This window comes from Caloenas nicobarica, chromosome 1 (assembly GCF_036013445.1).
Source record: "Caloenas nicobarica isolate bCalNic1 chromosome 1, bCalNic1.hap1, whole genome shotgun sequence".
NCBI classification, from domain to species: Eukaryota; Metazoa; Chordata; class Aves; order Columbiformes; family Columbidae; genus Caloenas; species Caloenas nicobarica.
The window spans coordinates 38,261,289-38,278,781 of record NC_088245.1 but is presented as its reverse complement, the minus strand read 5'-3'; the positions used below and the strand labels follow the sequence as shown (position 1 = coordinate 38,278,781).

Here is a 17,493-nt window from a genome sequence, read left to right as displayed (position 1 = left end):
AGCTGAAAAAATAAATCACATATGCAGGCAAAATTCCTGCCAAAGATGGTTTTCTCTAAAGTATGGGGCAAATAAAAATACAAAATATATTACTTTCTAAGTCCTGAGAACAACTTTAGAAACCTCAGGGCAAAACCAGCCTTAGGGCAATATTCAAGGCTGTCAAGACACACAAAGCAGCAGCAAAGTCGTCATCCTCCAGCAACGGGTAATTACTATACACAGGTACCAGTAGGCATGCTGGGGGACAGAGGCACTGCTGGCATTGACTCCAGCAGGCAAGGAGAGGCCTTTCCACATTTAAGAAATGCCAGCACTCCAAGGGCTCTCTTTACGACCAGAAAAAACCCAAACTACAGTGGAGAGAAGTAAAGTAGGACATAAAATTTTATTCTGAAATGATCTCTGGCCACAACAATAAAATGTAACAAATATTCACTAGAACAGTCTTAACTCCTGTCATCAGCTGTACAATACATACAGTATCATAAAACTGGCCACTAGGATTAAAACCCACTACAACATCTTTAATGTTAAGTGGCAACAGCAGCATCTCACAGAAAATTATACATACATATATACACAGTCCACATTCAATCGTTTTTCACATGTTTTCAGTACACACAGTTGCAGCATATTACAGTCACGTGTCTAAGTCGTTGCCCAATAAAAACCCAAGCTACTGCTTAGACGTAATTGTAGCAGTTGAACTGAGTAATTACAATTTGTAGCAGAGATGTACAAGCCCCTAGAAACAATAATTCACAAATGTTATTTTATTTAAATGCTACCATAGCATTAAACTGGGCAATATTCTAACCTTTGCTGACTGGAAAAGAGTTCTTTTTGTACTTATCAGAAATATTATTGATGGAAAAAAAATACTAAAAAATGGAGGGCATTAAATAATGCACACCCTTTCCTAAAGATTCTAATATTGCCCAATGCTACTTATGTCTAAAGTATTTTCAACATTCCCATGAAGTCATTTATAACTCCAAACCACCCACCAAGTTAAAAGTGGCTTAAGTGCCTTGCACCCAAATTGTAAAAATCCCTGGCCACCTTTATAAGAGCCAGGCACATATAAAAGGAATGCACTTTGGTTCATACCAAATGCCCTGGGATTAAATCACACTATAAAACTAAAGAGTCTGAGGTAAATTTTTACAAATACAGTTGATTTCTGTCTAGTGTCACTATAACAAAAATTTCTTAAAAAAAAAAAGAAAAAAATCAATTTGATGTTAAAGTACAACCAATGAGGAAGGGCCATCTTTAACCCCTTAACAAGACATACTACAAGAACAGAGTGTCCTCTCCACCCTAGCAGTGTGATTGCCTTATTGTTTCTATTAAGGCCTTGATCATCTACCGGATGTTTTAAGATAGGTATAGCATTTAAAAATAGATTTCATCCCTACTATCCAGTATGCAAAGGGTAAAGAGGCCAAGATGCATGCCCTACAACGTGGTATTTGTAATAAAAGGCACATTGTTAACACCAAGGGCACAATCCATCCTCTATTGTTAATCTACACATCTTGCATCACTCTGTTGTTCCAATACACTTAAGTGGTAATGAACACTCCAGTGGTGCAAGAAACTGAGCCAAGTGAGACTGCAACCAAAGACAAGACAACACTGTGCTATTACTAAATTTGAAAATAGCCAAGACATCCCCAGACAATGGTAACATGTGAGACTAAGCACTGTTTCCAAGCCAACTTCTATCAGCCTAATTATCAGAGCCCTTAGAATAAAATCACATCAAAGCAAGAGGCAACGTCCTTTCCCCCCCTCCCTCCTTTTTTACAGGTATAAATAAGCTACAACAAAAAGCAGCTACATCACCTAAAAACTTTGATGTAGCTGCTCCTTTAGCATAGAGGAAGTTCCACTGTATCTGGGTTAAAAAAATAGCTCTGCACACTATATTTTGGCCTTAAAGTTTCCGGTAGCATTTATGAACAAGGTGGATCACAAATGCATTATTGGCATTAAGAACTGATTACATGAAAAAGAAAATTTAGTGGTTTTAGCCCATTAATGACCCATGAACATTATGAATGTTTTCACCTTAAATTGACATGAAAGCAGGAACGTGTCAATATTCCCTTTAAAATACAGTAAGGGAGGCAATTATTCTTCCGCTCCTAACATAAGCATCCCTATTTCTTAACTTTTGCAGGAAGAGTTAAGATAAAAAGGAGTGGTAAAGCCAAGTAGGTGGTGGAGGAAGTAAAGCTTCCCAGTTACTGTAGAAAAATACACAGTATTGTATTCCCATAGTCATGAGAGTCAGTTAATTTTACACGGAAATTAATATATATCTTTTCCAGACTTAGAATGTACTGACCATAACTTAGTGAATATTCATATTCCAAAAGCCACTTTTCCTGACTGTATTACTATATTTCATTTTTAACATGATTTCATATATGTTTACATATTGCACTTACACACATTGTATAAAGTCGTGAACATTTAACACTAAATAATTTAATTTGACTAGAGGCGGGAAACAATCTTTTTTAAAAAATGTAACAAAAATGGTTGATTGATGCTCTAATTTTAACAGTTATCAATCAACAAATACCATTCTCACCCAGAAATTATTTTTGGAGCTTCTTTAGGCGTTGACTTTTTGGCAAGAAGTTAAGCGATATGTTTCCTGAGAATTCTGCAACTTTGTATGTATATCCCTCCCCAGTCTTACATTAAATTAAAAATAAACAAACAAACAAACAAAAATTAATCTGTAAGTGGTAAATTAATGAATATGAAAGAGAACTTAACCGGAAACTTTCTTGGCCTCTCAGGGGACCATGCTTTAAGTATTTTTCATAATTTGAACAAGTTACTCAGTAAAATCTGTACATATAGATGTTGCTTATAGTAAAGCTATTGAGGTTTAATGCAATCCATTCTAGTATGTCTTGTTCTAACATCCATAAACCTTCTACTTTATGTTCTACTTTATTTAAAATTCCCTTTCCATATGTTGTATACATCCAGTGTAGACCACAGCCACTGTACGTTATGAAATACTGATCTTAGATTTCAAACTGTTCCTGTTGAAAACATGCTACAACGCGTGAATATTTCTCTCATAGATCTAGATATTATTCCTCAGTAAAGACCATCTTTGTTCCTTAAATGCAGCCCAAAGTAAAAAGAAAAAACAAGCATTAGCACACACACACGTGAACAAATCTACACATATCTCTAACTGTTACTTCAAAGTAATTTTCAGCTACAAATGCAAGGATTAAATCAAATTCCAACCATTTAATGTTCCTTTGATAATTCTTCCTTATTAGAAAGTATCTAGGATCATGTCTGCCAGCTGACAAGCTTTCCACTGAGGATCTTTCCACTTAACAGTTACGCTGTTTAAGGTGAAGTACTTTTCTACAGAAAGCAATGTAGTAACATAGCGTTTGCTCCTACATGCAGATTTGAAGTGTAAATGTACCAGAGAGGTCACAGTCGCTCCAACAAACATTGTCATAAGAAATAAAAGCAATCTGTGAAATCCATGTACCATAATAGTCTGGAAGTTACAGTATAAAACTGACAGAACAAGCACTTCTGCCTCTGTGATTTAGGGAGACCAAGCTGCACATTAAGGGAGAAAACAGTAGATATGGGGGCGGGGAACCAAGAGAAAAGCCCAGTGTGAATGCTCAATGTTACATACCTGAAATGAAGTCCAGAACATTTTGCATTACCAATTCATCAGTCACTTTCAGATTTAGAGGAAGAAACATACTTCCATCTTCATTCTTTCTGAGACTACCCACCCATCCCTCTCACTCTACCACGAGCATGCAAGGTAAGAGAGTCATTTTAGCCCTGGAAGTTCTTCTTTTTTGCATTATATTTAAATGCTCATTTTAATCAAAAGCATTACTTTTGAATACAGAAAGCATTCCAGAGGAGGTGACTGTATCACTAGTGACACCACTACTTTCTCTGGGCTACCATACAGAAAATAACAATGTAACATGCTATGGCTCCACTTCACATTATAAGTTCACGCTTAACTGTATTTAAGTATTCCTTAACTTCCTAGAGTTCAGTCAGGCATAGGTGTGAGTGTTTGCAGAATCAAGACCCATACCCATAAAATCCAAAAGGCAGAGATCTACAAATTTACCCCAGGTGAAACCTAATATGAACCACGGAAGAGAAAGGTTAATACCTTTGACACCACGCTGCAATGCATGACAGTCATGTTGTAACCAGTGGCCTGCCACTGATGTTTATTACTGTGTCACACTAGTTACAGTAAGGCTAATTGTACTGTAGAAGACAAACATTTTAAAAAATAAGTATAAAAACTTAAAGCATTGTCCCCGTGTTTTTATAAAAACAAAATCAACATTTGTTACATTTAAAATGAGTGCTGAAAGATACAAATGAATAGTTATTGAGCAAATAAAAATGTATATCTGAGCTACTTTTTCATACAAATAAGGCTCAGCCACATTGTATCTCTCATATTAACAGCATCAGGTTTTTCAAACTCAGCTAACAAGTTTTGGCAATACTGTTCTTTGCTGAATATTCCCATTGGCATCTGTCATCTGTGCCAAATTAGTCCTCAGTTTTGAAGCTGAGCTTGAAGTGGGAGGTAACTTGGAAATCGACGTTATAGCACCAGTGCTCTCTGTAATTCTCTTTGCCGAGGCCTTTTCCCCAGTCGGAGGCTTTGGCAACCGTCTCCTTAGCCAGGGATGCCGCAAAGCCTGGCTCGGTGTCATACGGATAGCAGGATCCCATTCTAAACACTGTTTCAAGAAGTCAAGGAACAGGGGATCATCACATCCTTTTAATGCATTACCCCATTCTCTGCTCTCTGGCGGGCCACGTAGCTTTCCTCTCCGAGAGCGTCCACCATTAAGTATCACAGAGCCGTCAGACAAGGTTGTGATGTTGCAATAGCGGGGATAACCCTTAGAGCTCACAAAGTTTTTGGCTCGCTTGGATGAATCTAAGAGTTTTGGAGAAGGCATGCCCAATAGCTCAATCATACAAGCCAGCTGGTCTCCTTCATCTTCTCCAGGTAGAAGTGGATAACCGGTGAGAAGCTCTGCTAGAATACAGCCCAAGCTCCACATATCTATGGGCATCCCATAACGAGCACCAAGGATGACTTCCGGTGCACGGTAAAACCGTGACTGAATGTAAGTGTAGACACGTTGATGCTCGTAGCAACTTGAGCCAAAATCAATCACTTTAATACCACTTCTACCCTGTTGCTTCAATAGAATGTTCTCAGGTTTAAGGTCACAGTGAATGATTCTGTTCTTGTGCAAAGCATCCAAGCACTGTAAAATTGAGTGGGCAAACTTGCGGACCAAAGGCAGGCTAAAGCCCTGAAACTTGTTCTTCTTTATTAACTCATACAGGTTCATGCTCAGCAATTCAAACGTCATGCAGATATGGCTGCGGAATGTGAAGTTTTCCAACATGTGAATAACATTCATGTTATTATCCTTATCTTGTTTCCGGAGATGCTCCAGGATCTTAATTTCTTCCGCAGCTTGGCGGTGGAAACGTTTTTCGTTTCTCACCATTTTCAGTGCTACATGCTGATGCATCTTGTGATCGTAGGCCTTCACTACCTGCCCAAAGCTTCCTTTCCCTATAACTTTCAGGACTTCATACCTGTATGCAATATGATCATGGGGTACTTGTATATAAGACCCTTGGTCATCATCATACCCGCAGTTGTTGGAACCACCAATCACACCTTGCCGCTTCTTTGCATTTGGACCCAGAAAGTATATTTCAGGGTAGCTAAAAATCTCATGATGCTCAAAAGCTGTTAATTTTTGCATGTATTGCTTCATTGCCTGCTCTGGTGTTATAACGGAGGCTTTCACTTTCCCTGTTCCATCTGTAGATTTTAAAGAGCTGGAGCTCCCTTGTCGTCTGTGAGCACTCTCTGACTGTCTCTCTTGAACCACTGGCAAACCAGATTTGCCTAGCGTTGTAAGTCCATTTGGTTGTGTCGTCAGAACCGTCCTCTTGTTACTGTTATCTTCGAACAGCTGCTGAACCTGGATTTGTCCATGGCTACCAACAAGGAGGTGCTCATTCATTGTGTGCTTACTGCCTCCAACCTAAAATTGAAAATAAATACCCAGTTAACAAGAAAGGCATAAACTCTATGCTCTGCCGTTCATTCTGCAACCTGCCATCCTACCTAAATCACCTGAAAACCAAGTATTTTCTTAGAAGTCGGTTGTCTACAGATAATCTGAAAAATACAGCACATATACTGTGACACGGTTAGATGCTGTTAAATTTTCCAGATCCTTATATCTCATATGCCACTTTCACGGCTCTCTAAAATGTTTGCAACAAGGCAATTACAGATGTGCTACCACGATAAGCTAACAATTCCTCCAAGGAATCTTCAAGGCAACAGTCCTGTAATATCAAGAAGTATGCTTGCGGGACACTAAATTACACTTTACAGAACACTGTAGCAGTTTTATTAATGCTGGAGATCAATATATGGTGCCCGCTAGAAATTAGGTGGCTAAGGCTCTCCTAGTCACCTGTTCTCAGAAATCAAGATTTTAACTTGTTCCTAAATTTGCTGTATATCAAAAGCCCCAGACACGATTTTAAGCAATAAGGAACGTGCTGTGACATGCACAAAGAGGAAAAGAACCTGCACTTTTCTGAAGTTCAAGAGATGCCATTCCCTGCTTGCAATTGAGACAATCACTATTCAGCACAGCATTCAGACCAATGAAGTACAAGCATATCCTCTAGCACTTTCCCAAACCAGTCTTATCATAACTTTTAGCCAAGATGAGATTTGAGGCCTGATACAAACTTGAGTGGAAAGAAAATCTTTGCCTTGAATATACAACTAACTTCATTTTAAAGGAATGGAAAGAAAGGATTAATTGATTTTAGAATTTACATTTGTTCTGGACAGTTTTCACCAGGACATAAACAGCAGCATTGAGCATTTTCAAGAAAAACAACACTGGAAGTAGTGGGGTGTATAAACAACTATTGCTCAAAACCTGTTATTTTTAAGGAAAACCAAGAAATTTACAGGCATATACTTGCCACTAAAACAGCTGTCCTTAGAAATCCTCATTTGCTCTGAAGTAGAGGATAATTAGTCTGTCTTCTGCCTGGTCTTATACAAACGTGGGAAGAATTCCCCTGCTGTCTCTCCAGCTGATTCACCAGTCTTAATATTTATGTCAAATTACTAACCAAAAGCTCACCAATACTGTCAGACAGACGATCAAGACAGGGTTGAGAGCACTTTTAATCTGAGAGTTATTTTTTTAGGTAGCTAAGGAAAACACATTCCCTGTTCACTTAAGGTTGCTGAAATGAAATCAGAAAATGACAGTTGTGTGCTGTGATACGAGGCAACAAAATCTGTGCTGCAACCACAGAAGTGCTTCCTAATGAGAAAACCGAGACATGCAACACAGACTCTAGCATACTTTGTGCTTCTGTTAAGGTATTGGTCTGCTATGGCAGGATTGTTCTTTTGTAAATTCAGTAATTTGTTCCCAAGGCATAGCCAGCAGGAAAACACCCTCACCTTTGGATAATATTTTGAAATTCGCAGCTCTGAAACTCACACAACATAAGAACCAGAGCTCTCAGGGATTGCTTCTGCTAAGTTGACTGCTTTTCTGATTGCATTTTGACTCGCGTTGAATAACTGGTCCATTTTATTTCATCATTGCAGTTTGATTGTGTACGTTTATTTGCAGAACAATTTGAGATCACACTATCAAATTTGATCAATCTCATAGAAAGCGTTACCACACAATTGTAATTCAGAGCAAAAGATGCCGGTAATGTTTAAGCACAGTGAAGATATACAAGATACTGACATTAATTCCCTTCCTAGTTTGATGTCTCAAAATCCCCAGGAATTAAATCATCAAGGGGACTTAACGAACCTATCATGCCTACAGGGAATTCCTTCAGGTCAAGTTTGAAGCGCACTGCAGTAGCAATTCCCTGAAGGTTGCCCTGATCCTCTATATAAACAGCAGTTACTGAGAAGAAAATTCAGCCCCATGAGCTGCTACATAATGCATCTCAGAAAAAACAGATCTAGTCAGTAAGATGTGTTGGAGGCTCAGTACATACAGTATTGCAAAACAGCATAAGAAATGCACAATGAAGCAGCAGAGCAACTGTACAGACTACAAGTACTCAAGCTAGGAAAATCGTGGTACATACATTTCTTCAGTGGTACTGGTCGAACAACAAACCAGAACATATCTGGACAAACCAGGAGTAGACAATTCTAACGTACCATGAGGAAGAAAGAACATAGAGGAGAAAACCATCTTTAAGAATTTCTTAACCGAAATACTCATTGCCACAGTTCACATCTTGATTTTTTTTTTTCAGTTGAATCACCTGTTTTCAGATTTAACTATTTTTCCACCCTTCCTAAGAACTGCTTGTTTCAATAGATGTAGTGGGGAATTCTTCAAATTTCAGTTATTTGCTTTGTATCAGGGTTTGGAAAAAATCTAAACATTTACTCACTCTCAACAGGGACTGAAGAGTTCTTTTTCCTACAAGCATGTTTGCAAACACATTCTAAAGTGTAAACCATGTAGCTCTGCTTCCTGCACCTTCAGGGAGCCTCATAGTTTCTCTTGCTGCTCATAGGTTGCCTTTTCTGCCAAGCAGCACAATGAAATCACCAGCATTATCCCAGCTTCACCCCAAATCCAAAATGACCGGTTTTGCCAGTTTCAGTCAGCTGCTGCTGGGGAATGCAAATGCAGATGCAGACAGTAGCACTGGTTTTCTTTGTGGAAGAAAAGACACCAAATTAGCACAGGCTCTATTCCAAAAGCTGTGGAGGAGAAGAGAGCTTGCTCTTCTTTCAAAAATCGAAATGGGAGCTCCAGAGCTATCAGACACATCACAATCACAAAGTCAATATGAAAAATGGACTTTAGCTGTCTCACGGTACTGCCTGCACAAGAATCACCATCACTTCTTCTATTTCCAACCTGGATGAGAGTTGGATTCTCACCAGCCTTTTGCTCTGCCCATCTACTTCTGGCTACCAGGTGTCTGAGACTGCTGTCAAGTTCAGGCTTGCACTGCTTACAAGCTCCACAGGCTTCACCACTGATGCTGTTAAGTTCCCTGAACCACAATTAATGGGCTTGCAAAGCTACAGCGGACTACAGCCTTCTTAGTCCCAGTTACAATCTGTTCATGGTACACAGAAGCTCCATCAGCCTTTCATCCAAAACCATAAGCCTGAGATGTTCATAACGTGTCTCCCTTTCGCTTCAGCAGATGGACCTCTAAATTCCAGAACCAACAACCTACACAGTTGACAACCTGCGTGCACTTAAGCAGCATACTTATTATGTATTTTACTGCCTGTGCTCAAATCCATCTACACCTTCAAAGATTTACAACTTTTTATAGTGCACATCTTCAAAAACTGACGTACACAATTCTCCATAAAACATATTGAAACAACAGGTAAGCTTGAACAGAAAGAACTAATCTTCCTGAATCTTCTGGCAACATCAATTACAAAACAGCAAATGTAACAATGGGATTTTTTTCCCTCTCTCAGTAGTTTTTCATCACTTCAAAATTGCTGCTATGATTTTGCTTTAACTTTGGTTTGCTCAGTTTATGGAAGTTGATGGCTATGCCAAAAACCTAACCTTTGAAGTAGAGACACCATGCAAAACAAAACAAACACACCTTTTTGGGGGGGGGGTGGGAGTGTTCGGGGTTTGGATTTTTGTTTGTTTGTTTGCACAAAGGGGTTTAGGCACAGAAGTAGAACAGTAACTTAGTATCCTTAGACTACAGGCCTGTAACAACATAGAAGTAGCATAAACTTGAGTCCAACCTGCTAACAAAAAGACAAACCAACTGACAATTCCTTTGGAGTAACACTCAGCCAATGCAATGTTCTGTTTCAAGACCTACAAAACTATGACTATAGGACTGAACACCACAGTAGCATATACCTCTTCTCAACTGTATCTTCCAAAAGCACCAAGATATATTCCATCTTTGTAAAAGTCACTTGATGTGATATTAGCAGTCTGTAACATTATCCAAGACAGGCACCTGCTTCAGCTATATACTACCATTTTATTTTGAGCAAAACCACAGATTTAGATGTCAGTCAGAATCTAAGAAGGTTTATAAAATGAATCTTAGTAATAAAGCAATCACAATGGCCTGCTGAAGTACTGCACAGGAATAAGATGTCTTTATCTGCTATTACTTTTCATAGATGAGAATAAGGGAGAAACAGTGTTCCAAAGCAGTACCTTAATTAAAGAATAAATGTTATGCTATACACCTCTTTCTTTACAGCATTTCTAGGCATTCCAGTTTCAGTCCTACTGTGTCTAACATGTTAGAGGCATACACTTACAAGTGTAGCATGTTTCACTGCCTATTTTGTTGACCACAACCTCAGCAAATGTACAAAAGGCCTTTTTCCCTTGATAAATGAATTTAACAACATTCCTCTGTTCAGAACTAAAAATAGCTGCTAATTAGTAAGATAACAACAATGCAGGATTATCATAATGGTTTTATTACAAGTATGGGTTTTATACACCAAAAAAGACAAAGCCCTTCTCCTAAAGAGCTTGTAGCTCAACAAGAGCTGTAGAAAAAACACACTATTTGGATTTTTGCTGCTGTCATATCTGGTCCATATAAGCTTATTTTTTGAAAAGCTGACTTTGACTTTATACAGCAAATATTTTCACAGACAGAACTATGCCTCAAAAGTGATAACGATTCATAACTTTTTTTTTCCTCCTGTCAGGACTATGCAGGTACAGAGCATCTCCATACTGCTGGGGCACCCTGCAGGTATTATACACGTTGAAACGAAAAAAGACAGTCAATGGACAGTAAATTAAACCCTTCAGGTAAGCTGAAGCGTATATATGTGAGAGATGTGTCCAGATCTACAGCAGTCCACAAGCTCAGTCACCAACTGCTGGAGCTTAAATTCCAGACCCCTCCATTAAAAGTTAAGATAGCTTCATATCCCATCTAGACAAAAGTTTTACGCAGAAGCAGCAGAAACATCAAAAAAAAATCTAGATATAGCAAAGTTCAGGTCACAACTGTACAGTTATTTCCACTGAAACATGGCAGCATTTCTGTGGCAATTTATTACATGAAGAAAACACCACAATAGGAAGGTATTTTATTTGGTTTTACCTGTTTTAAAGCAGCTGCTCTTAATAAAAATTTGCAGCATATGACCCACCAGATCTTCATGTTAACAGAGTCCAGGAATCTCTGTTCAATTATAATGTATATTATTACAACAAAAAAAAAATTAAGACTAACCAACTGATGCAAAAGTATATGGATGGACATTCATCCCTTGTGGCAAAAGAAAACAGGCTTGCTGTGGGGAAGTCTTAGAAAGGGGTTGAAGAGGGAGGGCACTGAATCATGCACTGTAAATGGGTTGTTGTTACAGTACTAGATAGGAGGAGAAAAAGATCAAGACTGCTTTACTGCAAGAGAAACAGGAAGAGTCCAGCATGCAGCGATATATGCCAAATAAGAAAGAAAAGAGATGAAGGTAGGCAGAAGACAGAGACAAGTCTGGGAGAGAGACTCACAGATGGGTGGGGATTTACACAAGCAGAGCAGCAGGCAAGTAAATTAATCTCTACTGCAGCATGCCAAGTGGATGCAAGAACACCGTAACAAAAAGAGAAGAGTGAATAGAAAAAGGTTCCAATCATCAAGGCAAGAACTTAAGTCTTCAAAAAGAAAGCAATGACTTCGCAGAGGAAAATGAAGAGGACAAAGGATTGGAAATGAGTTCACATTTTCCACCATGAGCCAGAAGGACAGTCAGGGAAGGAAGCAGGGACGAATAAGCCTACAATGAAGCTACAAATTTTTTAAAAAATAAACAAAACCTTTCCCTGGTACAATACACAGCAGCCTGCTTAGCAACAAAGGTTGCTGTGATTGCAGGAGCTGCAGCCAAAACCTCTGCCCTGTGGTAAGAAACCTGTGTAAAACAGCATCTTCCCTTCTACTACCCCAGCTCTTCCATGCTATTATATTCTACCAACCAATGAAACTTCAGTTGAAAGTAGGAGACAACAGTTTCAGTAGAGTCTAGATGACACAACTCACTGCTGCAAGAAATATGACAGATAGTGGATTTCTTCTCTCTGAATTAAAAGAAAAACTTTTTATCTTAAACTCAAAACTACCTTAAATCTCAGTCTCTCTTCACAACTAGTGTATATACAATATACATGCTTACATCCAGCTACCAGCAAGTTCAACCACTTAAGCAAACTATACCTTCTGAAAATTTGAAAAACAAAGAGAAATACTCTGAATTTTTAGCTATTACAGAAGTCACATAACTACAACAGGCATGAAAATTGAATAAGTAAATGAACACAAAAAGAAAATGGCTTAAGAAAACTGAAATGTTCCATTTTATAATAGATAGGTCTGACTGGAGGAAGTAGTGGGATACAAAACCAATGGTTTCAATCAGTCAGTGTCAGCTGAGGTCACCAGGCTCCAAGTTTACAGAAAGATCACATAACAGATATAGCCCTTATTTTTTATGGTTAAAATCCAGCATTCTGATGTCACATCTGATCCTTACCGCAAAAAGTTATATTAGCCAACCACAAAATAACCACCTACAAAATTCATAAAGGCAGTCTGAGGTATTTACATAATAGTACCCAAGGCTAAATAAATACTGTAAAGCAAGCTCTTTAGCACAAAGGAAAGACAAAGTGTGCAACAGTCAGAATCTAGAGGGACGTGAAACACAGCAATATAATGCTTGATCACCTGTGTGTGCTTCCGTAAGTATTTCATCTCTTTGTACCTATATACACACATGTATATAGCATACATGGCTATATAGAAACATACACATACATACACAACGATATGTGTATAAAAATACTTGAAACACAGAAATATAATGCCTGAACACCCCTTGCATGCCTTCATAAAGACTTCATTTTCATACATATATTTATATATTCAAAGACACTATATATAATACACACAAACATAAATCTATGTATAAAAATACCAAAGTTCTGTACTTCCAAAATTAGTAAGTCATCCCAGGTACATAGCTGGACCACCACACTTTCACAAATCCTAAATTAAGTCTGGGCTTTGTTACATGCAGGGCTCTGTTATTTATGGGCCCATACATATGTACAGTTTCATCACCAGTGTCCAGGCTGTTTGTACTACATTCCTTCTTTTCTGTTTGTATAAAAAAATTAAGCTGTTGCCCCAACTCTAAAAATCGACCAGCACTTAACTGGTACATGAATGTGAAAAAAATGGCCCTTGATAAGAATGAACAATTCAGATATATAACCTAGCTACATAAATAGACAGTGATGTTGACCTCAAGTATGCAGCTCCACCTTGAATTTGCAGAGTATTCATCACTTCTTCTGAGAATATCCTACATATAGTGTAGGGGTTTTTTTAATTTAAGCCAATTCTTTCTATAAATGGATTTGAATAAGATGCTTTTACCCCTGAAGCTACATAGAAAGTCACTGAAACACTAATATCCAAATGCATAGTTTCACCTTCCACTAGCCCATAATCACATTACCATTTAAAGCTCTGCCATATGTTTACGAAGATAGTATGTGAGCATCCATGAAGAACTCATTAATTCTAAGAAAAGTGTGCCATCAATGCCTTTCAGGGTCAGAATGAAATCTTCCATAATTTAGAAGGAAATGTATGCAATAAAAATTCCAGATATTTAGTGTTAACATGACAACATATAGACCCCTCTCTCTACCCCCTCCTGCCTTCAGGACAGAGATACCCTCTCTCATCCATATATAGTGGCATACTTGGGAAGTCTCATTCCTATTAGATTAACTAGGAGTGGGAGATAACATGAGATACCACAGAATCGGAAAATAACATATTTTTCATGCCATCAGTGCTTATTTCTTTAGGTAAACTACTGCAGCAATAAAGTTTAATTCATCCGATGTTTGTCGCCGAGTACAGTGACGGCTATTTCTAGGGAAGACAGCTATCAGCCTGAGCTAATAAGGGGTGAGCAGCCTTCATTTTTCCCCACAGTTCATGCGACCCTTTAATCACAGTGACTAAACTCATTGACAAAATAATGTCATCTCAAAAAATGCATTTACCAGAACAGCTCCTCTGTGCGAGTGTGGAAGATCGAATTTGTCACTGAAAATGAGACACAAAACCAGACTGAAGGAGGGCTAGGGAGGGGGAGGGAGAAAGCTGCTTCTCAGTGCAGTCACAGAGATCCAGTCTCACAACAAACATGCACATTCGATCCGAGCCTGTAGAAATTAAATGCACTTCGCTTAAGCACCAAGTGCCTCATTAGGCTGGACGGGGCGGCGGCGGGACCCTCGTCCTCTCCCACCCCGCAGTGCCCATGAGGGCTCGGTCCCGCCACGGGGAACACTCGGCGAAAGGAGAGCGGCGGCGGCGCGACTAGCCCTCGGGGCAGGACGCCCCTTCCCACCCCCCGCCCCGACCCCCCGCCCCAAGCCCGGGCTCACCGTGTGGGAGGCGTTGCTGGCCCTGAGCGGCGGCAATGCGAGCGGCGACGGCGGGCCGGTCCCAGCTCCTGCCCGGGAAACCCCGGCTCCGGTGCCCGGCGAAGACTGCAGCGGGCGGCCGCTGTCCCCTGCCCTGCCTGCGGAGAGCAGAGGGGTAAGCGAGGAATGCAGCGGCGGCGGCAACCCCTCTGGCAGCGCGACCGTCCGGGCGGCGGCCCCAGCGCTTCGCCGGCACCGCCGCCCGTCTTGCTTCAGGCAGAAGCCACTAAAAGCTAATCACCGCCGCGGCGCACACACGCACCGATCCGGCTAATAGCGCGGGCGGGCCATGCTCGCCCGGCTAAACCCTTCATCCGAGATTAACCCGCCACCGGCAGACGCCTAACCGGGAGAACAAGCCGGCTCTGCTCCGCAGACGCCTCGGGGCTGGACGGCCGCCCAACCCACCCCGAGCCGTCTGGCCCGGCGAAATCCCGGCGCCGCCGGGGACCTGCCAGGAGTTCACAAGTCTACAGCGGGGAGAGGAGACGAGCACCGCTGCCCCCTGTCAAACGCTGCCGCTCCGGCAAAAGCAGCAATTCCCAATTTTTTCTGGGTCGTTTTCCTAAGTGATTTCTCTATTTTTTTTTTTTGCCTTCCCTGAGGCGAGCTCGCCACTCCGCAGAAGAGCATGCCGGAGCCGAACACGCAGCCTCCCGCCGGCCCCTCGGGCTCGGTTGCCGGGGGGAGGGCGGATCATTGTTCCGACACGCACGGCCCCTCTGCGGCGGCAGCTCGGGGGCAGCCACGGGGCGGTCGAGCCCCCCCCCCCCCCGCCCCAGCGCCTCGCGGCCCAGCCTGGCGCGGCCCAGCACGGCAGGGGGGGTGCGGGCTCCCGACGCGGTGGCGATCGTGGCGGCACGCTCCTTACCGGCTGGGTAGGCAGCACCAGCGGCGGCGCTAGCTGAGGGTTTTCTGGTTAACATGGCCGCTGGAGAGGAGGGAGAGGAAAAGGCATGTCAGGGTGGCTCTCCTCCGCTGCTTCTCGGCCTCTCCGGTCGGCGACTGCCTCTCTTCTCCGATCAGCTACACCCAGATCCCGACACGTCCTCCGCGGCATCCCCTTGGCCCCGGGCCGGCCGGACAGACCCTCCAACGGCCCGCCGTCGCCTCCCGCCGCAGCAGCAGCAGCAGCCGCGCCGCCGCCGCAGCCCCCGGCCCAAGCTCATCACCTCCCCCGCGCCCGCCCCGGTCGCCCCGGTCCCCTCAGACGGAGGAGGGGGCAGCAGCAGGCGGCCGGACAGGGCCCTCCTCCTCGCGCGGCGGAACAGGGACAAACAGCGCACAGGAGGGGCGGTCCCCGCCCCGCCGGCCGCCTCCCCTCGCTCCGTCCCTCCTTGTCGCCCCCTCCCGCTCCGCTCCCCCCGAGTACCCGCACGTCCCCCCCGCGCGGGGTGGGGAGGGGAGGGCTCCTCGCCTCCCCCCGCGCCCGCCCAGCGGCCGCCTCCCGCGCGCTCAACGGCCGCCTCGCGCCGGGCCCCGGGCGCCGTTGGGCGGGGGGTGCGGGCGGGGGCGCGCGTGCCCGCCCGGCCGTTGGTCACCCCCCGGGTCACAGCCATCTTGGCGGCCGGCGGGGAGAGCGGCGGGTGTGGGAGCCGGGGGCGGGGGGCGGGAGAGGAGTCGAGGGATCACCCACTCCTCAGGCTGCGGGGGTGACTCGTGTCAAACTAGGAGGAGAAGGGTGGTACTTGTAACATGTAACGGGATGAAAACTTAAAAAATAGCAGCGAGGGAAGAGGGCCTTTGGGATTGCCCTGGAGTCATTTGTGCCCCAAGGTAGAATGAGGGAAGTGAGAGTGCAGGGGGCATTATTTGCCTTGTTTTCCAGACTGTACAACGTGCTTTGTGGAGTACAATGCTTTGAATTCCTGGTCTGTCAGTTTGAACGTCATTAGAGCCAAAAATAGATATCTGAACGTTCGCTCAGCTTGGGACAGCGTTGAAATGAACTCTCCTACCAATGCTCAGGGCTTTCTGAAGTCTGTACAGACCATGCATATTTTCCCTTTTGAAACAGCTGGTAGATATGTAGACAGAGCTCGCTTGATCCCCTTCCACAGAAGACGACAGAAAAATTAATCTCTCCTTTTTCTATGCATAAGAAAAAAAAAATCTATCCCTGCTGCCAGAGAGAAAGACTTTGCCTCTTCCAGTGCCACAGATAAACAAAGACATTTCCTGTACCGGTAGAACAAAATAAACAATTTCCCTAACCACTCCTGTTATGCAGAGAAAACAATCATACCTTCTCCCACCCACACCCACCTAAGTCTTTTCCTTTCACTATGGCAGAAAGAAAGATTTGTCTTGCTCAGTGTCCCCCCAGATGTGCACAGGCCCTCCTCGTGTCCCTTCCCCTTGGCTGCCAGGTGTGTGAACGCTGTTTGTCAGTTACTTTTTTTTTTACTCAGTATTTTCCCATTATTTTCACAAGCAGCATTTGCACATCAAAAGCATCGTAATGACAAGCTGCGATAATATTAGTGTTCTTTGTGAGATACCTTAAACATTTAAGGAATGGTCAAGTAAAAGACCTTTTTCTAGTGAATCTAAGAAGGGGCAGGGGGAGGAAGCTTGTTCACATTCAAGCTAGATAAGAAAAACTGAAGTTGATGTCAATTATCTTTTTGTAGGCCTTGCAGGAGTTCTTACTTCACCTTAAACGGTGTGTCCTCTGACCGTCAAAGTCACAGATGGCTTTCTGCATGTTCTGGGGTTAGTTACACCTAAACATTGAGATAAGAAAGCCCGTTAAGTGTCCTGTTTCAACCCTTTTCCAGTCAGTTATACCGTTCACAATATGCTTTCCACAGTTTGCTCAGTCCTGGACCACTGT

At 42.6% G+C, this 17,493-nt stretch overlaps 1 protein-coding gene across 1 annotated transcript; it reads right to left on the bottom strand.

The window, feature by feature from the left end:
* Positions 1 to 369: 369 nt before the first annotated feature.
* On the bottom strand, positions 370 to 15,978 carry DYRK2 (dual specificity tyrosine phosphorylation regulated kinase 2). The gene is made up of 3 exons (XM_065649772.1): positions 15,529 to 15,978; positions 14,619 to 14,755; positions 370 to 6,134 (listed from the first exon to the last, which is right to left on the bottom strand). The coding sequence occupies exons 1-3, from the start codon at positions 15,581 to 15,583 to the stop codon at positions 4,533 to 4,535; spliced, it is 1,794 nt and encodes a 597-aa protein (XP_065505844.1). The 5' UTR covers positions 15,584 to 15,978; the 3' UTR covers positions 370 to 4,532.
* Between the last annotated feature and the right edge of the window lie 1,515 nt (positions 15,979 to 17,493).